This window comes from Colletotrichum gloeosporioides, assembly GCF_011800055.1.
Source record: "Colletotrichum gloeosporioides strain Lc1 chromosome Unknown consensus_117, whole genome shotgun sequence".
In the NCBI taxonomy this organism is placed as follows: domain Eukaryota; kingdom Fungi; phylum Ascomycota; class Sordariomycetes; order Glomerellales; family Glomerellaceae; genus Colletotrichum; species Colletotrichum gloeosporioides.
This window is the reverse complement of record NW_025544762.1, coordinates 1,721,129-1,747,441: the sequence shown is the minus strand read 5'-3', so window position 1 is coordinate 1,747,441 and position 26,313 is coordinate 1,721,129. Positions and strand designations below refer to the sequence as shown.

The following is a 26,313-nucleotide window of genomic DNA, read 5'->3' as shown; positions in this document are numbered from 1 at the left end:
GATGCTTCAAACTGAAGATTGCCGCGATAAGCGAAATGCGGGCGCACAGTATCAACGGGGAGTCGCTGCTGTTTCTGAAGATGGAATACAGCGTTATACTTTCCAAATGGGCGGCGTTGAATTTGAAGTTGAACTCCAAGTTCAAGTCGAGGCGACGTTGAGTAGCTGCAGGGAATGAACGGGGGGTGGACGGGAAGGCAGGGCAAGGAAGGCGAGGACAAGACCAGGCAAGGCAGGCAAAGGCAAGGGCGACTGATCGTGGCTGGCCAGGGGGTTTGGAAGTCGCGATGGAGCTGGAACACGCCCACTGAGGTGCACATGGGACACGTGCTTGCCGACCGGGGCTCGGCTGAGGTAGGCAGGACGTGGACGGGAGGCAAGAATGGGACCAGCAGGACCTCACCTCTTTCCCAGGCCGTTGGCTTGGCTTTCCGCGAGGCAAGAACGAACGTCAGATGAATGTTCATAAGGCAGGTAAGGTAGGTACGGGAAAGAGCGACTGGGCTCGTACTTGACGAGCAGCAGGCAAGACCTCATTTGCATCACCTCATCTGCATTGTCAACATCAACTAAGTTGGTGTTGCGCCTCAGTTTGGCAGGTCAACCTGCCATAGTCACTCAGCGTGCGAGTCCAACGACGTCCTCTCCCTCTTTCGACAGCCCAGATGTATTCTTATGAGACACACGGTATGCATACTCTACGGCCTTCAAAAGCAGGCTTGTTCAATTCTAGATGGCGTCATGGCCATTTGTTTTGCACCATCAAAATCACAAGTGACTATCCAAAGTTGCAACGGTCGACGGTCCCCTCAAGCGGTGCGGTGCGGCGCGGGAAGCAAGGATGACGGCACCGTCAAAACTGGGCAGTAGTGCATCGCCCGCAGTCCAGTCTGAAGGAACGGGCCCGGGTGGCAGCCTCAGGGATACCTGGCTGATGACAGGTGAAGAAGCCCTCAGGAACCAGAGCCAGATCATCCTGAAGCTTCTGCACCTGGGGCCGCGGCACATGCGGAGAAAGACACACACAGAGAGACGGCTCCTTCCAAGGTGTCTGGGATGCTACTAGGTCCACGGTCATTTCATTCCACAAGCCATCCGTACCAGTGTCCAGCGACCTGGTCTCCCGGCCCTGGCACGATGTACGAGCCAGTCGGGAAGTTCAGGGGCTGCGCTGCTCGTACGGGGGTTCAGGTGGTGGAGTGAGAGCTACCGGGAAACGTGCCTAGGTACGGGGGGGAGCGGACGGCGAAGGGTGTCGGCGAGGACCAGGGCCAGAGGCAGCCTACCTTATTCTGCTAGACGAGTCTGGTTAGTCCAGTCGAATAAACGGCAGCTCTCCCACGGTTCTGGTGCAGACCTTGTCACAACGGTATCCGTACCTTTTTTGGGCTTGTTGGGTTGCTAGATGTTGGATGCTGGATGCTGGATGCTGGATGCTGGACGCCGGCCGCCGCCGTAAGGACCACGTTGGAAACCGTACTCTGTACCCTGCATAGCTTATTATTCAGATTAAGGCACGGGGATACCTGGAGCGGCCCTTCCTGCGGATATGCATGCAGCGAGGAGCACCGCAATTGCAACCAAGTACACTACGTACGGATATGCCATCGCCCTGGCATATACGAATATACTCACGTCTGAGGCTACAGTCACGACTCGAAGCCTCCTTGCATTGGTGAGAACAGCGCTCGGTCTTTGACTTTGTGCTTGCGTTTTTCCGAACCAACCTGTCTGCCTGAAAAAGAATGGGACGAGCTAAATACCATTTTCGGCCTTTTTTGTTTTTTTCTTTCTTTCTCTCAGAGCAAAGTACCTCTGGTGACCCGCTGGCTGATGACCGGTGGATTCCGGGAACAAGGATTGGGTCTCGGTGCATGTCCAACGGTTCGTGAGCCGGTTCGAGAAGTGACAGGAGACGGCGGGGCAGGCCAAGGCATCGGGTGTATGAAGTACACCCAAGTTGTCGTAGCTCGCCAGTGGAAAGTCGAAGACCCAGGTAATTTAGTCTTCATATCCAGAGGGGGGGCAAACTCCAACCGGCTGGTCTTGGTGGCTTTTTGTGACTGGCGGTAGCAAGCATGGCCCGCACGCGGCGCTGGAGCTTGCTTCTAAGCGACCGGCTAGTCCTGCCTTAGCGACGGAATTCGCCGTCGTGGGCAGAAAATATTGGCAACAGTTCTGCCATGCTTTGCATGCCTATGCTCCGTATGCGCGTTATCAGCTCGTTCTGGTTGGCGACGGTACATTCGAATACCTCAGGTATCCTAAGTTGTTAAGGCTTTTGGTCTGAAAGAAATACCATAGAGCCACTTTGAAAGAGTGAAAACTTTGAGGCCAGAAGCCAGCGGGAAATAGCCAGCAGCCCTTATGCTGAGCTTGTCTGGGACCGCGTTACGCCATCGATAGGACTGAAGCATTGAGCACAGCGCATCCTTCGTCAGATTATGCAAGCGTATTGGATGCCCATCGCGCTGCCGACTGTCGTGTCGGCCGGAAAGCAGCAAGGCAGTCCAAGCATTTGCCTTGGATTGAGTGCTTTGGTTTTGTTACCGGCTGTGCTCTGAATTCGGCCAAAATCTGCTTCTCGAAGCTGTGGACGAGTCGTTGGACACGGAAATGGTTGCATATTGGGTAAGGAGCGGCCAACACGTCCACTCACGTTGGGGGCCACTATCAAACGGGACATGTTCCCCGTCCGCAATGTAGGCCGGTCGTCCATGGGCTCAACTCCAGACCGCCGGCGAGATTGGACATACGCAATGCTGGCTGCCATTTGATTCTGAGCCATGCCGTTGACGGAACTTAATCACCGCCATGCAGCTGCAGCTCGTGCCGTGCTAGACAGTTCTGGAGCTAGTAAACTATGTCGTCAAGACGTCAAGGAACCCAAAGCCGTCTGCGCTGGGTTTTTTTTTTTTTTTTCCTTTTTTTTTTTTCCCCCCCCCCCCCCCCCTCTCTCTCTCTCTCTCTCTCCTACCGCCGCGGCGCTGGCGTTGTCGCCATTTGACACAACCATTCTGTATCGGGCAAAAGCTCTGAGAGAGGCGCGTCTTGGGGGAGGGGCCAGAGTACATCGGCACTCGTGTGTCCCTCTCACACGCAGTAAGGTTTTGATGGCAGACGTCCTGCCGAGGCTGGAGACGGAGACGTCCCGCGAAGGTGGGCGTGGCGCCGGTAACAAAGACAATCTCCAGCCACCGGCAGCCAGCGCGCCTTGCATTGGACAACGCGGTGGAGGGAGTTGGAAGCGTCCCAAGTCCCGTTGTGATTGATCAGACTAGGCTTTGGCCATAGCGATGATGTGACGGGCTGCATGTGCTTCATAATGAGTACAGAGTACTGTAGTACGCCCTCAATCGAGTACGAGCACCGCCTCAGTACAACACGTCGAGGGTTCGTAATCAAAGTGCCTTGGTCTGAATGTTGGTTGCATCCAAACGGACTTTGATGCGCCTCTTCCCGCCGTCTATCTGGGAGTTGGTTCGACCAAATCCAATGAACCGCCCAAGAACTTTGCCTGCTGCGCCATCTCGTTGTTCCTGGAGCTATTTTTAATCCTCCCGAGTCGTGGCGTCCAGCCAGGCTGCTGGTACGACCACCCACGCCAACCCATCAGCCGACGTCGTTTCTGCTCTCGCTCCCTGGAACCGGCAGGAGAGGAGACGGACTCTTTTTTTGCCCGGCCTCCCTTCGTATCGCCGTGGCGTACGGGGCCCAAAGCTGCAGAAAAAGCAACACATCCGAACTATCCAGTTGTCGCAGACGTGCCGCGCCGCGGAAGTCGTCCGGTCAAGCACGAGGAAACCCGGATGGCATAGATGCAAAGAGGGAGGGGAGGAGGGGACGGGATGACAAAAGGCGCGTGGAATGGACACGCAGGATTGCGCAGAGAGCGAGAGCGAGTCGCAAACGTCACCCTCTCGTGGGCCACGGCCATCGGAGCTGGGTCCTCGCAAGACTCGACGCGTCATTGGTGCTTTTTGGCGACCGAGCCCATGGCTCTCAGGCTGGCTCCGTCACCCCGTCTTTCTTATTTCTCCCCACCACTTCTCGTACAGAGGAGTCGTCCGAAATGGCCCCGACATGGAGAATTGAGGTAGGCAGTGACGTGATTTGGTCGATTGCACCGACTGCTGGAAACGTGTCGAATCGAATCGTTTCGATTTCGTGGCATAGAAGAGATACAGAGTACAGATAAAGGCATGTCAGTCTTGATCCTGCGGCGAAGTCGGTGTGTTTGTAGGTGTGATGTGGTACAATGCACCATGCATGCAGTTGCCTCGCCATGCATCTTCGTAACTGAGGGGCATTGCATCGTGAACATACGGCGGGCGGTAGATAAGGTAGGTAGGTATGCAGGTTTGCCCGCCGCCTACTGAACTACACCGCCACAAGTACAACCTGTGCTTTTGCTTGCAGCTGTGGCTGATTTCATGTGGGGCACAGGGCAGCCTGTAAGGTACTAAGCACTGCTTCCCTGCAGTAAGGTAGCTATCTCGGACGCCAGGCTACCGCCATCGCCGTGGCTGTTTCTCACCTTGGAGCAATTCATTGCCTTGAATGATAACAACAACAACAACATGGCAGGCTGCCAGCAAAAGGGAGCCCTCTGTCTTCACCATTCTATCAGGCATCGCCGCTAAATGCCCATATTCTTCACGACCGACCACTAGCTGGCGTCGTCGCCCCTGGCTTGTCCCGGCCTCGGAGGATTTGCCGACCCGTGGATGGCTGTACCAGTTCGCCAGGTATCAGTATGATACTTCCATCATTTTGGGTAGATGCCTTACCTTACCACAGACAGGGATGTGCTGCCACACGGGCGCCGAGGTTTGATCCAAGCAAACAACAGACGACAGCATGTTTAAAGATGCATGGTATGCATCCAAGCAAAGCCGCCGCCGCCTAAAGTCTTCGATAAATTGTCGACTTGACCTGGATACGACCGAGCAGATTGGTACCGCATACCTAACATTCGCCATTAAGTTCTTCACAAGTCCACCGCCATCGACCGCCACACTTTCAGCAATGATGGCAATTCGTACGGACGCCCCTGCCGTCACCGCAGCACGGCTGCATGGCGCGAAACCATTTTTTGCCACCGCGGCTGCACCAGGATTCCTGAAAGTGGGCGGCCGGGGGCGAGGCAGTGGCAGGGCATCTCTGGACTGTGACCAGCCTGGGATGTGGGCGTGGCTGCCGCGCCGCGGGTGGGCGTCGTCCGGCATGGGCTATCCGTTTGGACGGTGAGAAGGGAGCACTGGGCTTGGACTAGGGCGCTTCTCCAACTCCTGACAGCCCAGAGGAACCTGGCAGACCCCGCGAAGCTTGAACAAACGGGTCTCACTCACATTCATCAGGACGAACTGCTGCGTCCCTTGACGACTGAGCTAAAACACACGACCATGACGACAACGATGGTGGCACAGTGTCATCGCTGGGCTAGGAGCCTATCTGAATCTTGCTGGCACCAGCTTCTTCAGGTGCCTCGCCGTGAAGCTACGAGCACCACCTAGGCAAGCATAACTGTTACTTATGCAATACGGATACGTTGGTTCAGTCTTGCCCCGGACCTCATCTCCACATTGGGGGCCAACGTACGGCGACCAGACCATATTGAATGCGAAAACAATCGCACTCGGCACGATATCACAGTCCTGGCCATTTACTGCACATTGCCGCAGTCAGTGCAATCTCTGCTACGCGATCTGCTCTGCTTTTCCTTGACCTTGGCTACGAGGATACCGGACAGACTACGGCAACGCCGCAACGAGCAACACTGGAGGAAGCAAGTCGATACCACTAGCGGCGCGAGCGGGCGGTCGGATTACTACGCAACGCAGCTACAGTGCCATTCAAGCCATATGAGCCCCACAGCAACGCAGCCATTGTGAGGCCTGGCGGCCCCCGTTCTCCCCCCTGCCAATCAATCAGGCTCCTCGTACCCAGACCAAGACACCGGAGGATCAGAGTCAGCCTGCCACTGCTACGGTACTTGGCTTGATGACATTGACAAGTCCATCTGTGCATTCCGCCGTCGTCAAGCCTCACGTTCTTTGAAGAAAGAGAGACATGGATATCCCCTCTACGTACAGGACCAAAACTACCAAGTTTCAACGGCCGGCAACGGTTAGGTGCCACATTATCTGCCAGGCAAGCGAGCCAAAGTTCCACCAGTCAACGCCAGAAACGGCGACCAGTCCGACTAGCAAGCGTTGCCGCATTTGTCCTCCAGTTGGGCTTTCGACAGCGAGCGAGTTCAACCTCCATCGGCAACAATGCGTCGGTACTGTCGAGTTGCTCAACCTCCACAAATCGATTCCAACTCACTGGATAGGAGTCGTGCCGGTTGACGCGTTGACTGGGATCCTCTCAGCATCCTTGTGTGGAGCCTCCCTGTCGGCAAAGCTCACCCCTTATACCATGGTATTCTGCGGCCCACATCGACCTCCTTTCGTCTTGGAGGACTTTCTCAGCATCGGAAACTTCGAGAGGTGCAGCATGTCAGTGCGTGCGCATTGCAGGCACAACCAGACCTCGGCCAGGGGATGAGGAAGGGTCGAAAGGTAGGGGCCTGGCGGTGTCTGCTTGCCCCTGTCCCGTTCCCCAAGGTCCCATTGCAGCCCTCTGCGGTGCAGATTTTGCGGCACCTAATCCATCTGTCCCTCTGTTCTCTGCCGACATCCTTGTAAGCCACGCCATACCCGTCCAATTGTCGGACTCAACTTTGAGAATTTGATCGCATTTCTCTGCGTATCTGAAGCTCTTCAGATATCAGCGGCTTGAAGATACATGTTACCAGACGTTTCTCGGTAAATGGCCCTGAGGCTCTGTTTCTTGGTTTCCTGGCCACTGATTGCATGAGACGACCTGACCTACAGAATATGATTTATGCACTTCATGAACATTCCGCTTGGATACGACCTCTAGCCCTCGAGCGCCCTTCATGCTCATTAAAACTAGGAAAATGCACTTGTTCGCGTTGTATCTTCTATTTTGTGTTGGCAGTCTGGTCAACCCGTATAAGTAGGTATCGCAGTTCACTCGCCCCCCTGTTTCTCTCATTTAATCCATCGTCCGCAGTGGCATCTTTCATCCTGTCAACCCAGTCGAAAGACTTGCTTCAGCCTTACGCAGCCTCTCTGCGCGGCTGAAGACGGGCCTGTCGTCACCTAGGGAAGGACATGTTGTACGGATACAGGTAGCTGCAAGGTTGAGTAGGGCAGACTTGACACCCAGCCCTGTTAGAGATCTCCCCAGAATCTACTGGACAAACTGATGGCGCTGCGCCCTTGTCTGTCAGCCAGGGCCAGGCCTGGCAGGCCGACAATTTTACTCAGCTGGATTTCTACTGCGTAATATGTCAGTCGCGAAGCTGGGACGAAAGATCCCGCACACCGACTGACAGGCATTGCAGTCCCAAACGGGCAGGCACAGCCCGAAGCACTTTGTTGCAACGGTCACTTCTAGGAACGACGATCATTCACTCGGTGCCTGGCCTTGCGAATTCGCAGTTTCGTCGGATCCGTGGGCCTCAGGATTGACGCTTTGGCCGTTCGGCTGAGACTGCTATCGAAAGATCAATACCTCACGCTTCGAAGCTGAGGACTGGCGAGTATCACTCGCATCCGAGTGACAGGGGCGAAAATTGGAATGTGAACCGACGACGCGTCCACCCAGACGAAGACAACAAGTTCGCGAAAAACGCGATTGGCATTGGATTGGGCTTTTGTGAAAATGAGTATCAGAGTGAGTGAAGACCAATCGTGGGTTATGTCCTCCATCATCCCGAGCTACTCGAGCTGAGAACAGCTGGGGGTAGCTCACCATCTTGATAGGCATTTAGATTCACTTTACGATTTGACGAGCCATGAATAGCCATGTGTCTTTGTGTCTCTACGATGCGCCGTGTTGTATTGGTTGAGCACGATTGTCGTCGGTCACTTCATGACAATTCAACCAAGCATCTGCCTTGGTAATGCTGGAATTACCCATCTCGCTCGTTCAGCTGGTGAGTTGATGACACAGGCGGCCATCATCCTATGGCTGTGCCTTTGACACTGGCGTTGTGGGGCGGCAAATATCATCCAAGACATCACCAACTTCCTCCAAGACATTGAAACCGTTTGTGGGGCGACGATGAGCTGGATTCCAACAAGTGGGGAAGAACCGTCCGTCACGGGATATGGTCTCGCCGCCACGCCATGCGCATAAATTCTTGACGGGGAGCAAGACAGCCTGTTACTGTCCGCATGGCAAGCATGCGGTTGATGTCTTTGGTAAACTGACACGTTCACTCATCACGTTTGCAGCTGCCGTTGGGTGTATGCACTCTCACCGCCCAGCCGGCGACAGCTCACCGCCGCAACACCGGGGCGGTCAGGGAGGGTTGATAGGGTCTCGGTGTTCTTTGTCTAGTTAAACATATTGACCGAGACATCGCTCATGTTCGCAAACGCTGCGAACGAGGCCGTGCCGCCGTGTTCTAGGCTCTATGATCGGCGGTCTGTTTTGACATTCTCGGGTGATGTATACATACGTGAGCGGTGCTGGAAAGGGACGACACCAAGTGGCATTCCCCCGTCACTTTATGTTATGGGGCAAATGAAGCCCACTCTGGACGAATTGGCGTTGTCAGTCACGTTGTGAACAACAGCACCGAAATGCATAGTAATCAGTGTTGGTGCTGCAAGGCGACGTGTTACTATACTAAATGAACTGGCACTATTGATGGCGAAATGACAGAGGCTGCCTTCAATCTAGCCAGCCCAGATTGCGGAACTCCCAAGTGATCGCCATCCGGGGACACTGTCAAGACGTGAGCGGACAGGTCACTTGCTGGTTGTCCGTATATTGCCCCCAATCGTCGGTCATTCAATGCCACCTCAGTCTGGATATTGCCAATATCGGGAGAAAGGTACACAAACAAGCAGTAATTGACCATCGGCCAGGCAGTCATGACAGAAGGCGTTTGAGGGCAGGTCTGTCACGGAGCTTGGTTCCGGCTCAACTTCCTCTTCGCGGCCAAAATCAAGTTTCGGTGACGGTCCGGCAGTCTATTTGGACGCTGGCCGGAGGCGCAGTTCGACGCATATAGCGCCTGGGCTTCGCGAGCGCAGATTAGAAGAGCACATAGTCATCGCCAAGGCAATCTCTCGGAGCAGGTACTCGATCCTCAGTCCCGATGGAGATGAATGGACCTCTTGGTGGGGATGTCACGACGAGCTCTGAAGCACTCATGCAAATATCGGCTGATAACATGAACGCGGTTGGTTACAAAGTAACTCTCCTGGGGTTCTAAACGGTATCCTTTGACAGTGCCCGACTGGTTTGGTAGGAATGGATTTGGTATTTCCCCCAATCTTCCCAGATCGCAGTCCAACTTCAAAGACTGTGAGAGCCTGGCCCTGGTTCTGAGGAATTGGAAGGACCCCAACATGTTTGGCCAACTCTTTTGCGCTGCTCTCAACAATCCGTTGATTCAAGTACCTCGATATGGCTGTGATGAAGGCATCTCAAAGTCTCTGCGAGCTGCAGCTTGCCCAAGCCTGGCAAAGAGACGCGCCGCGATATCTTCGCGCGTCTCTGCTGGTCAAGGGCCCTGGCAATTCCGGGTCGATGGGAATTCCCAGGGCAATTGTCCGCTCAAGCTCGTCGTACTCCGCCGTCGGGGGGGGGCCCTCGACGCGTCCGACGAGCGCTGTTGCCCAAAAAGGTTTAGAGGATGAAGAAATGAGGTGAGAGTCCTGAAAACACCACCGAGCTTCCCCTGCATGATGCAGTGGTATTGGTGACAAGCATCATTCCACTATATTTAGGCATGCGGGCACCGGGGATGAGGTGCGAGGGGGCCTTGGCATGGATATCCATGCCGGATCAGGCCTGGGATTGAGGACAGCATCGTTGTATCTTCTTGTTCTCTGTCTTGCCCTCTTTTTTCTTTGGCGTGCGAACCTGGCCTTGTGCTTCTCCACGTGGGGGTTGCGTTTTGATAGACCGCATTCCTGGCCGCTGCTGAGGGAGGGTTCCTTTTTCATCAACTTGCTGCTGGGTTCGTGGTGCCAAGGTTGCTGCTTTTTTGGAGACGCCGACCCCAACTCTGGGTGACGGGTTCATCAGGAGTGGGTATGCCTTGCCGCGGTATACCAGAGCGACGATATTGAAACCCCCCAGGCAGCCGGTGGGCAGAATACCCTTTGCGTGGAACAATGAGACGTCGAGCGGGTTCGCATTTCTGATATCGATGTGACCTCGAAATGACGGGGAGAAACCTTGTCGACGAGAGAGTCGAACAGAGTCAGTGAGTTGCGAGGGAGAAAGTGGGCAGAAAAAAGGGGTCCTGGGGCCGCCGGGTTTCGACGACATGGGAGCGCGGCTGTGGAGCGACGCGTCTGGGGGACGGCGGACGCGTCGAGCGTTGTGACCGGGTATCTGGGATGCCCACGCAGAGGTAGGAGCAAGTTGGCCTTGGTTCATTGAATCCGGGAGGCTCACGAATGACGGATGTCGGTTGCAGGTCAACTTGGTGACATTGCTAGTCAACTACAAGTTGCCCGGGTTGAGGTTGACTAGCTGCCAGTGAAGTTGAGCTGTCGAATCTGGTGCCGTGCCGTCAACTCATAAGATGGACAGTTTAACTATGAGCGTTGCAAGAAGAGTCACAAGAGCACACTTGTGAGATTCCAACTTTGGAGGAATTCTGAAGTATGCGGAAAGGGGGTCGCTCAGTTTGTGAAGTCCCTCTTCTTCGCCGTGGTTTATGTGAAGTACATGAGTGCTGCCCTGACCGGGGCTGTTACGAGTACGTCGTTTTGTACATAGACCAGCTACAACTACCAATGACCTGCAAGAGACGGTCTTATGTTGGAAGATACTAAAGAGCAGAATACTGCAGGCGTTGTCATGTCTCATGGCGACACCATTTCAGATATTAGTGTTGTGTTCGCCCGGTGTTGTCGGGTCCCAAGACAAGTTCAGGGGAAACGGTTGCCAGGCTCAACGCGATATTCAAAAGCCTCGACTCCTGTGCCATCAACGGGAGCCATGTACAACGTAGCTGTCAAGATGATGCGTCTCGGTGGTCCAATATACGACGAGGCTATACTGATTGCAATCATAAGGAACGAAATGAAGATGCCGGGCTGCTTCTGTCCATCCGACATTCATTGATAGAGAGGCGAGCTGTGATGATGTGTGCTGTTGACGACTGTCACAATGGAGCTCGACCGTTATCATTGAGCATGTCAATAAGTGAGTGAACTCTTTACACCGCTGTAAATTGACACAAAACTTGTCGAGAAACCTCGAAAATTCCTGTGTCTAATTTCCAGATGTATGCTTACTCCTAGAGCCCTCTAGCTTCACTTTCTGGTAAATGGAACACCGATATGATGCCATGACAAGAATGAAGATGCTAAACATCTCATAAAGGAAACCATGAGCCGAGACGAGAGTTGCTAGGAGACTGCTTGAAGGTACTTCCTAGCGTTACTGCAACGAAGCTTGTAAAGGCAATTCAAATGCAATGCACGGAAGGTTGTAGCGCTGAAAGCTAGCTGAACAATCAGTCTTGCTTGGACTTGATGTGCAATATTATAGACTGTCGAAGGCTATAGATGCTATCGACAGTCGTGACAAAGACAGAACATGTTATTCGGCCAGTAATCGTCTTGTCTTCATGTCACCGGACTGCTTCCTGTATTCAAACAATGTCTTTCGATTCGCACAAACAAAGGACCTGGATCTACGTAATTTCCTCAGACTACAAAATTTGCCCCTTTATCAGTGAGCTTTAGGTTTTGGGACTGAACAAAAACACGCCACGACTCTTCACTCCACCAAACATGTTACCATGTATGTACCGACTTTAGCCTCCGCGCACCATTTGATGCTCTTGATCATACTAATGACATGGTAGGGTTTGGGTCGAACGGGCGGAAAGGGTTGAGGAGATAGTGCGGCTGTGATTGTGTGACAGTGTTGGTCGCGGTGACTGTGACTTCTGCCGGGGCAACGGTGGCAGTGTTGGTTGCTGTGACCGTGACTTCTTCGGGGGCGGCGGTCGTAGTGGTGAAAGCGGACGAATAAGTGCTGGATGATGGCGATCCTGGGGTAGAGACAGAAGAAGTAGATGTTGAGGTCGACGTTGACGATGCTTCCGGAATAGAGATAGAAGCGTCGGTTGATGTCGATGTTACGGTCGACGTTGACGACGCTTCCGGGGTAGAGACGGGGCCATCGATCGAAGTTGAAGTCGAAGCCGAAGCCAAAGGCGAGGGTGAGGCTGTGATCGTCGTGGCGACGGTGACGGTGGTCGTAGGATCACAGCTCATCGAAGCACAGGAAGTTCCAGTAGCAGTGCTATCAGGAGCGCTGGTAGTTACAGCGGTAGTAGCTGTCTCCCCAGGTGTATCAATAGGAGTAGGAGCTGTTGAATCGGAAGTCGCAGTAGTAGTCGTCGCGTCAGGCGTACCAGTGGGAGCCAAAGTTGGCTCAGAGGTTCCAGTGGTAGTCGTCTCTTCAGGTGTATCAGTGGGAGCGGGAGTTAAGTCAGAAGTTCCAGTGATAGTAGCGTCGTCTGGCATATAGATTGTTTCTGTGACCGTTGCGGTATTGGTGACCGTGATCATGGCCGTGGTAGCCTCGTCAGGAGTACTAGTAGTAGCCGGAGTGGGAGCAGCAGTCGAGCTGATAGTGCTCGAGCACCTCCTCGACCCGGTGGGAACAAGAGGACTCTTGGAAGGCGGAGTGCTCGTGGACGGCGAAGTGCTCGTGGACGGCGAAGTGCTCGTGGACGGCGAAGTGCTCGTGGACGGCGAAGTGCTCGTGGACGGCGAAGTGCTCGCGGACGGCGATGTGTTCGTGGAGACCGGACGGCTCTGGCAGGGAACACGGTACCTTGTCCTGCCAAACCGGCAGTAGCACTTGCCATCCTCGTGCTTCTCAGCCAGAGCACCGCTTGCGCAGACAACATTGACGGTAACCTTGGGGCGGTGCATGCAATCCCAGGTGCATTTCATTGTGTCGGCATCCCCTATCTTGTTCGCATCCCCCATCTTGTTGACCCAGCAGTCTATGACGCACTGGTGCATGTCCTGCTGAGGTCCTTGAACGTGTTTTTCGAAGTTCAGCCCATCCGACGTGATGTTCTTGCCGGCGGCCGCCGCCGAAAGCTCGATGAGACTGGGCGGGGCTAATTGATAGTTGACCGGCTTGGCCATCGCCAAGGGCGCCAACAATATGGCGCCTGTGATGATGAAGCACTTCATGGTGTGGGATCGGTGAAGTTCCGCAAACAAGACGGGAAAGGAGGGCACGATGATGAGAGATTAGGACAAAGAAAAAGGGGAAACATCAGGCGTCACGTCGTGTTCAGATATAAAACCGCTTACGCTGATACAGTCGAGGAGGCTTTCAACACTCATAGCGCGTTGAGAAGGCCTCAACAGATCATGATAGACCCTGATGGCGACGATGAGCAGCCACTGCCTGGCGCTGACAATCGTCCAACGTTCGATGTAGGCGTCTTCATCAGTATTGGCAATAGACTTTTTCAACAGCCTTCATGAGGCACCCGCACAAATGGATGTGGCTGGGCTAAAGAGGTAGAAAGGTCGTTCAACGGTCGATGTGAGTAGCTAGACCTGAAAAACCGGCCCTTCGAGAACAGGTTGATTCTCGGAGTGGCTTCGAGGCTTCTCATATTGGGCTCTGCACAGCAAACTCAGACTGATCAGCATATTGCTAATGTATTGCTAGTAACAATAACCACACAGCAACTTTCTAGCTGTGCGTTCAAAGTTTGCGGCGACATATGTATGGCTGATCAGTGCCAATGTGCGAAATGAAAAACGCCTCATACATAATGTATCACAAATATGTCCCAGGTGCAGCTGTTTGAACAAAATGAACAGCCTTCGCTCGACCTGAGAAGGTGTAAAAAGACAAAACAAAACATACAACACCGGGCATTCGCCGGTCGTCACCGACCCGACTACTACTCCAGCCCTCATTGGCTTATCTATGGGAGAGCGGACGGGATCCCGAGTTTTCCAATGGGTATGGTCGTATGTGCTTGAGAGAGTGATGAAACCTGTATATGAAGGAAGCTCTCTGGTCACTCACCTGGCGTTCATTTAGATGCGTACGGCGTTGAGGATGGATAGCTTCAAAAACCTTATATCCCATCCCGCCTACCAATCACAGACTTTTCCGATACAAAGGCAACATTGCTCCGGGTGGGTGGAGACAAAGTTTCTGTCAAGGAAAAGAGTTTTGCTAATAGCAAATATTACTCAAAGTCAACGATGCACCAATGAGGCACCATGCATCATCACCTTAACAGTTCTGTGGATATCGGGAAGGGGATTCTGAACGAGGGTGTTACATTGACAAGTGAGAGCCGAGGCAGGGTCGCAGAAGAGACTCACGAAATGCTGCCTCGGCGGAGGGTGCGAAAAGCACGAAAGCCAACGACGAATGACATCTGTTGCCCAAGCATCTAGAGCGAGCTAATACGTCGTGGCGTTCGCCCGAAGGTGAGACCAGTTCGCTCCAAAAGGTCCACGGGACCAATTTATGTGGGGTTCACTGCGATAGCTGTCGACGAGGGTCCTTTCATATGTCGGAAGAAGTTTTTTGTAGATTTATGGCCTCGATAGCCGCTAGATTTTTCCTTTGCCATGCCCTTATAAATATTGAATCTTTTCCGCCTGAAAGTGTAAAATATGAAAGAAACGCTTTCTCGCTTGTGGGGCTCCTCATCCAATGCTGCTTCTCGCTGGAAAATTCAAATCTCTGCGACCGTATAGCTCATTCATCAGTACATGCGTTCCGTGACCCTTATCCCTCGATAGCCGCCTGGTCGCGGTCGCGATCCCTGTGGTGACGGCGGTGGTGATAGTCGTCGTCGTCGTCGTCTCGACGATGTCTGCGGTGGCGTTCGCGGTCGCGCTCCTCGTCATATCGATCGTCATCCCCGTCGTCTCTCCTGTGGTGGCGGTAGTGTCTTCGCCTGTCATCATCCTCATCTCTGTCGCGTCCCCGGTCATGGTCCCGATCGCGCTCACGGTCTCGCTCACGGTCGTGGTCGCGGTCGCGGTCTTTGCCTGCCTCCTCACGCCTCCTCTCTGTGCTACTGGTTAGACTCAATTGTGCAAGAACGACTTGAGTTTTTGACATACCTCTCAGGACTTGAGTAGCAGCGGCGTATGCCTGAATTTCCTCCTTGCTGAGGACTCTAAGGACGATGACGAAGTCGTCGCGAACTTCAAACCGTTCCTTTCCGACGGTCAAAGCCTCCGGGTTGACAATCTTCCGGCTGATCTTGGTCCAACGGGCACCCGGAGGGACTTCCTTCAGTTTCTTGTCATCCTTGTGAGGGGCGACACCCTCACGAATCGGATTGTCTTCCTCCGGGAACTTGCTAGGTGCCTTGAGGATACCCTTGAGTGGCTTCGAGTCCGATTTATCGCGAGGCGGAGAAACTACACGAACCTGCTTCTCGTCTCCTTGAGGCGGTGTGGCCTCACGGCCCCGAGAATCATCTCTCGTCGACTCAGTTGACGGCACCGTTACAGGTGATTCCCTCTTGGGCGGCGACTCTTTCTTGGGCGACGGCGTACGCTCTTTCGCGTCTCTCAGGGGAAGATCAGCGTAAGTTTGTTGATCCGATCGGTCATCTCGCGGCAATCTATCAGACCTCTCTGACCGCTCCGATCTGTCGTATCGCTCATCGTATCTCTCAGAGCGCTCTGGACGTTCCGAGCGGTCAGACCTTTCAGCAGCGATGGGTACCTTCTCTCTCTCCCTAGGCTTCTCGTCCCTCATTGCTGCCAGTTGCTCCTTCAACTCCCGGATGTCGTTAGTGTTTGTGGGGTTGAATCCAATGGCCTTTTGAGCAGGCCGCTTCGACTTTTTATTGTCGTCGTCAGGGGAACCGTCACGCTGTGAAGATGGAAGGCTGTCGCCAGTAAGTCGAGCCTCGGCATCCCGGCGATCCCGCTCCCGATCCCGTTCCCTTTCCCTTTCCCGCTCGCCGCGGTCACGCTCACGAGTATCCGCCTCAGAGTCAGCGGGTGCCCTGCGGGTCTCAACGATCACAGGTGCGCGGTCCCTTGGGTCGCGAGACTCATCTCTAGGCTTGTACCGATCGGCGGTGCGGGTTCCTGACTCGTCTTCATCGCTGCGACGCCGTGACTCTCGAGAATCCTTTTCAGGCTTATCGGATCTTTCGGGCCTCTCTTCTTTCTCCTTGACAGCCTGCCCAAGACCGATTGCTGTAGCAGCCAGTCCGAGACCAGCGCTTACTTTGTCCCGAAACCTGGTTCGCTCGGATTCATCATCATTGGCAGTGCTGATCCGTCGGCTGTGTCTTTCTCTTTCGGGCTCGAGTCGTGCGGAGTCACGCTTCTTCTTGGATTCATCATCAGAGCCTCGCTTTGTGTCCGGGGGTGAAGTCCGGTGACCGGTCCTAGACTCCGGGCGGTACCCGGTGCGGGATTCGGGACGGTACCCATTTCGAGACTCGGGACGGACCTCTCTACGTGGATTCCGTGGGTCATCAAAATCGCCTCCAAGTGGAGCCGAATCCGTGCGAATGCCAAAGCCGCGCGTAGACACGGCATCATCATGGAAGTAGTCGCCACTACCGTAAGTAGCGTCATAAGGGCGGTCCTCTCTTGCTTGTCGCTGCACACGATCATCCTCACGGCTGCGGTAATAATCCTCGTGGTGAGTGGAGCGCGGAGCTGTTCCCTCATTATACACAGACACAGGGCGGCGAGATGAAGTGGGACCGGCTACTGTTGCGGCAGCGACGGACGGTGCGGCCACATCCAAAGACGAAGGGACACCGGCGGAACGTCGATCCCTAGGGCTTGGAGGAACCTGCATGTGAACAGGAGCGGCTGGAACAATGGGCGGGATCGAGCCTTGCCCTGAGTCATACACGTTGGTGGTTGATTTGTTGATCTTGTCGAGGCCCCAAGTCGTGGGCGGAGGGCCGCCGCGACGGCCAGTGTCATTGTACGGACGACTGACAGGATCTGTAGTGGTCACGTTGACACTGGGGCGGTAGTAACCACGGTCAATGCTCTCTCGTCTGCGAGATCTGGAGGGGGGACGAGAGTGATCCAAGTCATAGCGAGCAAGGTCGCCAGGGGCGGTGTATTCGTAGCCATCAGTGGCTCCGTAATCAATGGGGGCGTTGCCGTGACGAGAGCTGTTCGCATATAGGGTGGAAGACCTTGTTGGGCGGTATGCATCCAGCCGACCGTCGACAGTTCGTTCGCGAAGGCGAGTGAACTCTTCGTTGTCCATTGTTGCGCTGTAAGAGCCACCCCGATGGTGGCTTCGGGAACGTATAGAAGACGCCGGCTGGGTGTAAAAGGTGCTGTCGCTGGAGCGGTAATCGTCGCGGGTCGGGCTAGAGTGTCTGTTGCTCGAAGAGTGATGCGAGGAAGAGCTTGCCTGCTGAGGTGTCCTTGTCGTAGTAGTGACGATGACAGGGCGGGGAGCGCTGGAGTCAAGAGTTGTAGAACGGCCTGCCCGGTTGCGGCTCACATCTCTCAGGCTGGGACCGCGGGCCAGAGGATCCTTGGTGACAGCGTACGTGGTGGTGGTTGTTGGAGTAGTGGTGGAGTGAGAATGGTGATGGCCTCTTGAGGAAGAAGAGGTCGTCGGGGTGTATCTCGTAGAGGTAGGCATGACGTGAATGTCGCCACCGTACATGGAGCTGTAGCCGATGCTGGTGGGCATCGACGCTCTCGCCGGATTGTAGGTAGGCGATCGCGGGCGAGTGCCGGTGTAGCGCGAAGAAGAGTAGCGGGGATCCATAGCGACGGTTTTGCTGAGTTGTCAGCACGCTACGAGTCGTCCTGTGATGTGTTTGTCGTCGCCGTCGCCTTCGCCGTCACCGCCAACTTGGCCGCTGCTCTCGATTTCTGATCACTCTCCAGCGAAAGTGATGTTTTTGGAGGGTTCAGTTGCGTCGAGGCGGCGCCACGAGGGAGGAAGATGGAGAGGGGCAATCGGGTTGGGTTGGGCGCCGAGTAAGTAAATTGCGATGATGCAGAGCGGACGTAGCGGAAAAGATGCACGACGAACCCACGTGAGGATTCCGCCCTAAAATTTTTATGTCTTTCTCGCTTTGACGTCGAAGTGCTTTGGCGTTTTTGGGTTTTTCACGGCTGTTGCTGATCTGGGTGGGTGTTGTGTTGTCTCACTTTGTTCGCTGGTGTTTTTCGGGCGAACAATGGGATGAAGCCCTATGCTTGTGTCCGTGTTTTTCCCCCTTCCCTGGTCGTGGAGGGAGACAAGGAGAGGGAGAGGAAGAGGATGAGGGGCAATGCTGGGATGCCCACCTCACCGAAATGGATAGTCGGAGTCGGGTGTGGTGTGGATTCTTGGGCCTTGGGCACAGGTGGAGGAGGAAGAGGAGCACAGGATGGCGGGGTCCAGGTCCGGTGTCCAGCAAGCACGCCAGCGCGAGCAACTGAGCCAGATGGTCTGGTCAGGTCAGGCAGGACAGGGAAGGTCGGGCTGGCTTTGGGTTGGGGTGGGTGCAGTTGTCGTCGGATCGCCGTCGAAACGTCTCTCGTCCCTCGTCTCGTCCGCTTGGCTGCTTGGTGTGGACTTGGTGGAAATATCTACTGCATGCACCTGCAGCGCCGTGGGAAAGAGGGGCGAGTCAGCTTGCTAGCAGCAACTTAGTTGCGGAACGTAGGGATTCAGCAGTGGGTGGACAAGGGCGCAAAAATAGGATGAATAAATCCATGCACCTGCTCCATGCCACGGTTCCATACAAAAAGGGTGTCGAGCCGAGTAGTAGTATGGAGTGTGAGTAGGCGCATTGCATGTGTGCGTGCGTGTGTGTAAAAGATAGATGAGTGAGGGAGGAGGTTGTAGGAAAGAATAGATCGACGAGGGAATCTTACCTCCGCTACCAAATATCCAAGGACGAGATCAACGTCACTGAAGCGTCTGACGGGCGAAGGGTGTCGGGAACGCTGGCTGGGGGGCGAAAATTGGGCGACAATTGAACTGCGACGTCGATTACTTCGGGAGGGCGGTTATCCTGGGTGCAATGACGGAGCGAGGACTGGACTGATCCCTGTCGACACAGCTGTAAGGATCGCGGGGGGGTTTGCTTTGATGATGGTCCGGGGACAAGTCGAGTCCGTAGAATGTACATGAGCATTCGCAAAGGCAGAACGGGCGAAATGTCAGAAAAAGATATAGTCAACAGTCAATCAGGCTGCGTGACTGGTTGGCTGCTGTCTGAAGGGAGAGTCTGTGTCCCTGGGGCGCCGCCGTCCTTTCTGTCGTCCGGTTGGCGGTTTGGTACCTACCTCGAAAAACGCCGCCAGCCCGTGGGTACCAGGAGTACGGAGCACAAACTGTACTGGTACGGCGGTACGGGAGCAGGCAAGGTGCCGCGAAACCAAGGACTTGGTTGATAAGGCCAAGGATGTCGACGGTTGGACGTTGTCGTAGACAGAACTTTGTTCCTCCAGTAGGGGTCTTCGGAAGATCGCGAGGGGGCCTGCGGTTATCCGGAGCTGACGACGGACAAGTGCTTGTTGCCGCGACAAGGCTGCATGCCATGTACAATAATAGACGGAGGGCGGTTTGTTGTCCGTCGCGTGCTGCACGTGAAATACTCAAGTACTCCTACGTAGTCGGAGAGCCATGGGGAGGAGGGTGTGTCTTGGTGTAGCTCGAGGTAGCTCTACCCTGACCAGGCTGACAAGCTGGATTGGCGGATTGATTGTGTACGTGCGTCAACGTCAATGCCAATGCTAGTGCCGTCATGTAAGGTAAGTTTCCCGTTAGCTGGAAAATGGACGGCCGACGACTGGGCGCTTTGCCGATAACTGTTTTAGCACGTTGCCTAGGCTGGACGAGTCTTGAGCCTATCTATTACCCAGGCAGAGAGCCAACGTTGCTAGCTCAATCAAATCGCGTTGGAAAGGGAGGCCTGTTGGACGGGCATGTGGAAAACGCTTGCTTGCTTGGCTAAGGCCGTTTCGTCTCTGTAGTGTGTTCCTGAGAAGTTCAGATGAAGACGAAAACTGGACGTCGGATGAGACGAGGGACGGTGATTCGACTGTAGGTTCCGCCCTGAAGTCCTGCCTGCATCTTCCTGATCTACTGCTGGCATCCAACTGTCGATTGGTGTTGTCAATGGTCGCCACTGATGGCCTGTTGATGAAGAAACGCAAGGAGGCGATCGACTGTGTGTGAAATGTGATGAGAAGTTTAAGTGGTCTGTCTGATGACGCGGATTTAACCAAGAGGCAGTCCGCCAAAAGAGGGCGAAAAAGCGACCGGTGAATTGAAATTGATCAGGCCCAATTTGGAGCACATAATTATTTCGTCGTAAGGGTTCGACTGGCTAGCGACCTTGGCTCAGGGGAGTGAAACCGAAGCAGGCCCTTTGGTATGCGAGGCCGTCCGTCGGAACTAGAGGGTTCTGACGGCAGTGAGCTCACAGCTTGCTTGCTGGTGGTGTGGTGAGCAATGAGTCGCTCTCTTTCCTGTTCGGGAAGCCGGCTGTCGTCCGTGTCGATCACGGCGATGACGTCCGTCTGTCCAGGTCTGGACCAGAGCCGGGATGCTCCTCGCTTGCGCTTTTCTAAGGTGAAGGACCGGATCCAGGATTCACCTCCGCTATTGACGGCGTATCCTTTCCAGGGCTTTGGCGCGATGCTAAGGCATGCAGTGGATTGAACATTGAATCTCTGAAATTCCAACTAATTGTAGACGTCCGGCAGACGGCGAGCCAGTGTCACGAACCCCCACCGCCACCGGCGAGGCACCGCAAGTGTTGGGGGCGGGGGGCTTGTCGACTAAGAATAAGCCAGCATTTTCTGGATTCCTCGTGTTGGGTGGATGACGACGGGCCACGGAGACCTGTTTCGTGCAGATGTTTGCGTTCGACAACTTGAGAAAAAATAGGGGACAGAAAGCAAATCCCCGCCTGTCAACATGAATGTGCACTGCTTCATTCGTTGGAGTTGTTGGCTTTGCGTTGCAGAAGCCGCAGCTGCCCCCATCCACCGTGGGTTGCGTCGCAATGCTCTCTGTACGGATAGGTGCGCTGTATGTATGCCGCGCTCTTTCTTGTGCGATGCAATGCCAGTGCCGTCTGACCGGAGGACAAGGGTCGCTCGGGTCCCTGACTAACAAAAACCGCCGTGCCGTACCGTTGTCCGCTTGTGATGGATAGGGAATTTGGCCGACGTCAGCGGAGGGACTTTGTACTGGGTAGAAGAGCGTTGGCGCGCAAGATGTTGACGCCAGTCTGATTGATGATTGATTGAGGCGAATTAGCGAGCGACGCCCATTGGCAAGATGGATGCCGTCTAGAGCGGCCGGGACGGGATGGCTTGCCCAGGAAACGGATGCTTGTCCTCGGTGGAGGCTAACGGCAGACGTAGAAGCTGCATGAACGTGACGGGCGGGACTGAGGTGAACGAACAGCAACCAAACATGCAACTGCTTGCTGGTGGGATGTGGATGTGAAGCCGCAACGGCAGCTGTGAGGTCTTGGTGGTGGTAATGGTGCTTCGGGCAGGCGCACCTTCCGCCGTTCTTGCCTTCCATTCCGTCTCAGTTCCTTAGGTTCCATTGGGTCAGTCCCGAGCCATTCCTACCTCACCTGCAGTTCCTATCGTTTCTGCCTCCTACCTAGAATCAACAAACACCAAACCAGGCAGGGCTCACGGCAGAAGAAACCAAACATCAACGACTCCTTCATACCCTTGGGCATCGCATCATCAACGCTGTCAGCAACCACAGCCAGTCAGTCCGTCAATCCCTCCAGAACCCAAACCTAATCCGCCACGATCCCTTCCAATCGTGGATATCGATACCTGCACGCAGAAATGGGCCCCACTGCGCCGATAGCCCGATTTTAACTACACGCTTGTCCATGTCTCTCTCCCTGCATCGCTGTGGATGAAATGGACGTGCCCATTTCGACCCAACCATCCGCCCGCATCTCCGGTTGCTGGTCGACTGCGACTGCCCGTCTGTTGTGCCTCTTGGCCTGTGCCTGATGGGCTGTCAGCCCTCGTCGGTATGACTGCCAAGCACCACCTGACAGTGTGACACATCGAAGACTCTGGAACATCCGCTCGTCCTTTGATGTGAGGTATCCCGATACGACAGCTGTCCAGACTCATCTCCAACCCGACTGGCCTACATAGTACGAGAGGGAAGAAGACAACGACGACAAGCGCAACGACTGCCCCGCACCACCCACCTTCACGACCGACCGCCGCAACCACCACGCCATCGACCTACGTGCCTACATAGCACACTGCACTGCGTGACTGCTACTCAATCGCATCTGCAGCATCTTGCCGTTCTGCAAGACGACTCTCCATATTATCTGCGTCCCGGCTACGCCACGCCGCAAACACACGACCAAACAAGCAATGACTTGCGTCTTCCCGCCTGCCGCGAAGCACTGGCTCCGAAACCTTTCGATCGATACCCGGCCAGAGCCAAACCGCAACTGCCGCGTGGGGACACTGGGGTCGATCTCGAGCCCGTCAGTCGCATGCTCGCTCACCGCTACGATTCAGCCACACGCAGCTGTTGCCTGATACTTTGCTGTATTTCCCTCATTGCCTTCCTTCGCAACCACAGACGAAGGCAACAAGTGTAACGTCTCTCAACTGCCTCCTCAACTGTGCAAGGCGAGATGCTATGAGAGCATGGGATGGCTGTCTTGCTATCGACGCAAGGGCGCTTAATGGAGAAAGGCGCACTCGTGTCATGCCCCGTCATTCCCTCTAGCCGACAAGGAGCATCCCATCTGTTTCAATTCGCCAGACAGCCCTGCCCAAAAAAACACTGCCTTGGCGATGCCAGCATTCGAGATCCCTATGTTTTGCGCTTTGATGAGCCAATAGGCGACACATTTGAAGATTTTCACTTCCACTCTTCAAGCTTTGCCGCTTCGAGGAGGGTTGGGACCCATGTAGTCTGTGGCGTCCCCTTTACGACACCGTTGACGGTTGGGCTTGAACGGTCCCGGAGACCCGCCAACAAAGCCCGCTCCCGGCAGAGCCCAAGACGGGGATCCCCGGCTTCGGTCAACTCCAAGCCACCAAGCAACGGCTTTGGATTCTCGCCCAGTTTGTTAGGCTCAGCAGCTCGTAGGCTTTCCGCCATGTACCGCATTGTATCTCAAGTGATCTGCTCCGATCATTGCCTATCCTTTGACGGGGTGAAAACTTTGAATTTTCAATTTTCGCATCTCGATCTACTGACGTTTCATCCAGATCCGTCTTTGAAGCGGGCCTTTGAGCGATACGTGCGTGATCTTGATACGAGATGATGCTGTCTCGCAGTCGAAGGATGGAGTGAATAAGCCCGAAGATTGAGCTTGGACTAGCAGAGCCTCTGATGCCAGAGATGGGCTGTTTCCCACGTGGATCGATGTAGCGCCAAGAATCCGCCGCAACGCCATCTGAACTGAGGCCACCGACCTTGACCTCGAAGACGTACGTACAGGCGAACGACTGTGCGAGATCCTTGGCGACAGACCCCATGGACGTCCGTCAGCTCGCACCTCACTTTTGCTATCAAAGGTGTAGCTCGCATCGCGCTGGCGCTTTGGAGAAGCAGCCTAGGATTCGTTCAGCCTATGGCCTAACGCACCGTTAAGTCGTTGCTAGACCGAGCGGCTTGGAGCGTTAGCGACTGCTTGGACTGTGTCCGCACTTCCACGTGCTACATCGACTTTAGTTTATGGGCCGTTCGAGATCAAACGGCAATAAGCCCTCACGAACCTGTCCCGTCTCTAATCTTGATGTAATTTTGTCTCATGAGGTTATCGGAAGAACGCAACTATTTCTGTCGAGTCAAGGCTGAGTCATAGACTCAGAGTTTCCGGGAGCAATGACTGATACAAATTGATCGAGCTCAACAAAACGCGTACAGGGAGCCAAATGAGGGCAGCCTCACTTTTCGCTTCGAGGCCAGCGACTCCATCCCGGTCGACAAGCGGATATCCCATCCACAAAAGGCAAAACAAACCTTCCGTCCTTGGAAGAACTTTCGCGGGCCGAGCCCACCATGTCAGAGAGTGTGTGGTCCCTTGCCGGGACAGCAAAACCTTCATCTGCGAGGTGGAGGGTTCTCAGGAAAGGTTCGGTGAGCGGACAACCCCGGGGTTCGTTGTCGGCGGCCGGGACGTATCTGCTTCGGGCCCTGGTGACAATGCTGACAAGGATATCGCGGAGCTCCATGACCGGAGATGACGCGGGTCTATTTGGATTGCCGTCAAGTTTTGGCGCAGCCCACTCGAAGAATCTTTGGCCTTACACCGGTCTGGACTTGGCTAGACGACCATGGCTTCGCGGGAACCCGAAGGCGGAGGAGAGAAGAACGACCAGCCGTATATTGAGTGGTGGAGAGGGGGGCCCAAATGTAAGCTGAACATGGAGTAAATTAAATCGCTGCTTGCCTACCCATCCCATTCATCAATATTCGTGACCAACAAGAAAAGACGCGTCCACCGACTCCCGAACCCATCAATCGCGCGAGACATCTATGCCAAACTGCCCATCGGGTCCCACAGCGGCAGCACAATCGGCTCCGTACCAATAACCCCCTTGACCTCCTTGCTCAGGAACCGCGGGTCGATGACGGCCTGGTAGACAAACTCATCCATCCACGCATCGCTCATGACAAACCAGCCCTTGTCGCCCGCGCTCTCGCCCCAGCTGTTCTGTACCCTCCACCGCACGCTCTTGCCCTCGGCGTCGAGGTGCACCGCCGTGAGCACCATGGCGTGCGTCATGGCGCTCTCGCCCGTCCTCAGCCTGCTCGCCTTGTCCATGCCCAGGGTAGACACGCCGAAGCCGAGCTCGTAGTCGATGAGGTCGAGGTCCATGATGCCGGACGCGGAGTTACTGAACTTGCCCACGTCGGAGCCGAAGAAGACGGGCAGGCCCGCCTTGAGCATGGAGACGCACGCGGACTTGAGCGTCGCCATGTCGACGTTGACGTAGGTCACACCGCGGCCGCCGACGATATTGCCGAGCCGGTCGACGGTCATGAGCGTCAGGGGCTCGTGGCGCGGGTCGTGGACGAGGGAGACCATGCCCTCGATGACGGCGGAGGTGATGCGGAAGTCGGAGGAGTATATGTCCTTGGCGAAGGCCGCGGGCGTCGTTGTGAGCTCGTGCGCCTTGCCGTTCTTGTCGAGGTAGGTCCAGGCGAACTCCTCGCGCGGGTTTGGCGGCGGGCCGAGGGTGAGGGTGAGGATGCTCAGGATCTCACGGACCATCTTCTCCTTGGTGGAGGAGAGCGTCTGCACCGTGGCCGAACCGGAGCGGATCTCCTTGCGCAGGATGAGGGCGTACTCGCGCAGCTTCGTCTTGACGATGGAGTTGAGGACGCCCGAGTTCATGGCGTTCCAGCTGTCCGGGTACAGCGCCTGCGGGACGAGGCCGTACTTCTGCACCAGGTTGTAGACCATGTCCCACTGCCCGCCGTCGCTGACAATGTCGCCGAGCAGGGCCTGGACGAGCCTGCCGTCGAGGTCCTCGGCCGCGGTGTCGATGATCTGCTCGAGGAAGTAGTTTGACTTCTCGAGCTTGTCCCAGAAGAAAAGGTATGACTGGGAGAGCTCGAAGGCCTCGAGGTTGTAGCGCTTCATGAGGGCCACGCGGAAGGTGTTGGTGGAGGCGAAGAGCCAGCAGCGGCCGGAGGAGCGCTGGTTTGTGATGGGGCCGCCCTCGAAGGGGATCTTGACGTTGAAGATTTGCGGATCCGAGAGCTTGGTCGAGGTGGAGGTCAGGACCGTTCGCGGATCGGCGGTGCTGAGCGCTGTGAGGGCGAGTCTGGGGAGCTCTTTGTGAGTTGAAAGCCTTTTGTATGAGACTCAAGAGAGAAGACTCACTTGTTCTTGGGGTCTGAGAGGAAGCGGGATTGCCATGATTGCGTCAAGTGTACGGGCAGACCCTCAGGCTCGCGGAGAAGCTGAATGGCGTTCTTCTCATCGCCGCCTGCGTTTGCTACGTTGGCGAACTCGTTCTCGGTGACCTGGAATCGGCGAAGGCGCTCAAGGAGTTCTTTCTCGCTCGAAGGGTCGACGGCGGCGGTCTTTGATGGTTGGGAACCCATGTTGGCAGGCCGTTAAACTCGTTCTTCTAGATGGCCACGCGAAGCAATATCTCTCAGTCACCAACAGTCTCGGCGAAGATGAAGGGGAGGAACCAGCTTCTGCCAGACAGCTACACGATCACGCAATCCCGCGGAGAGAGCTTGGAGGAAGAGAGACTTGAGCCGTCC

General features: G+C 55.1%; 4 protein-coding genes across 4 annotated transcripts; all 4 read right to left on the bottom strand.

Annotated features, from left to right (window-relative positions):
* Nucleotides 1-11,897: 11,897 nt before the first annotated feature.
* Nucleotides 11,898-12,629, bottom strand: GCG54_00009403 (uncharacterized protein; the record flags this gene model as incomplete). The annotated part of the gene is made up of 1 exon (XM_045409349.1): nucleotides 11,898-12,629. One exon carries the CDS (start codon nucleotides 12,627-12,629, stop codon nucleotides 11,898-11,900), a length of 732 nt encoding a protein of 243 aa, XP_045256594.1.
* Nucleotides 12,630-12,654: 25 nt separating this feature from the next.
* GCG54_00009402 (uncharacterized protein) lies at nucleotides 12,655-13,268 on the bottom strand (the record flags this gene model as incomplete). Its single annotated transcript, XM_045409348.1, is given in 2 exon segments — nucleotides 12,655-12,878; nucleotides 12,893-13,268. The coding sequence occupies 2 exon segments, from the start codon at nucleotides 13,266-13,268 to the stop codon at nucleotides 12,655-12,657; spliced, it is 600 nt and encodes a 199-aa protein (XP_045256593.1).
* A 1,573-nt stretch (nucleotides 13,269-14,841) lies between these two features.
* GCG54_00009401 (uncharacterized protein) lies at nucleotides 14,842-17,835 on the bottom strand (the record flags this gene model as incomplete). The annotated part of the gene is made up of 2 exons (XM_045409347.1): nucleotides 14,842-15,128; nucleotides 15,183-17,835. 2 exons carry the CDS (start codon nucleotides 17,833-17,835, stop codon nucleotides 14,842-14,844), a joined length of 2,940 nt encoding a protein of 979 aa, XP_045256592.1.
* A 6,730-nt stretch (nucleotides 17,836-24,565) lies between these two features.
* GCG54_00009400 (Cysteine proteinase 1) lies at nucleotides 24,566-26,145 on the bottom strand (the record flags this gene model as incomplete). Its single annotated transcript, XM_045409346.1, has 2 exons — nucleotides 24,566-25,862; nucleotides 25,922-26,145. The coding sequence occupies 2 exons, from the start codon at nucleotides 26,143-26,145 to the stop codon at nucleotides 24,566-24,568; spliced, it is 1,521 nt and encodes a 506-aa protein (XP_045256591.1).
* Between the last annotated feature and the right edge of the window lie 168 nt (nucleotides 26,146-26,313).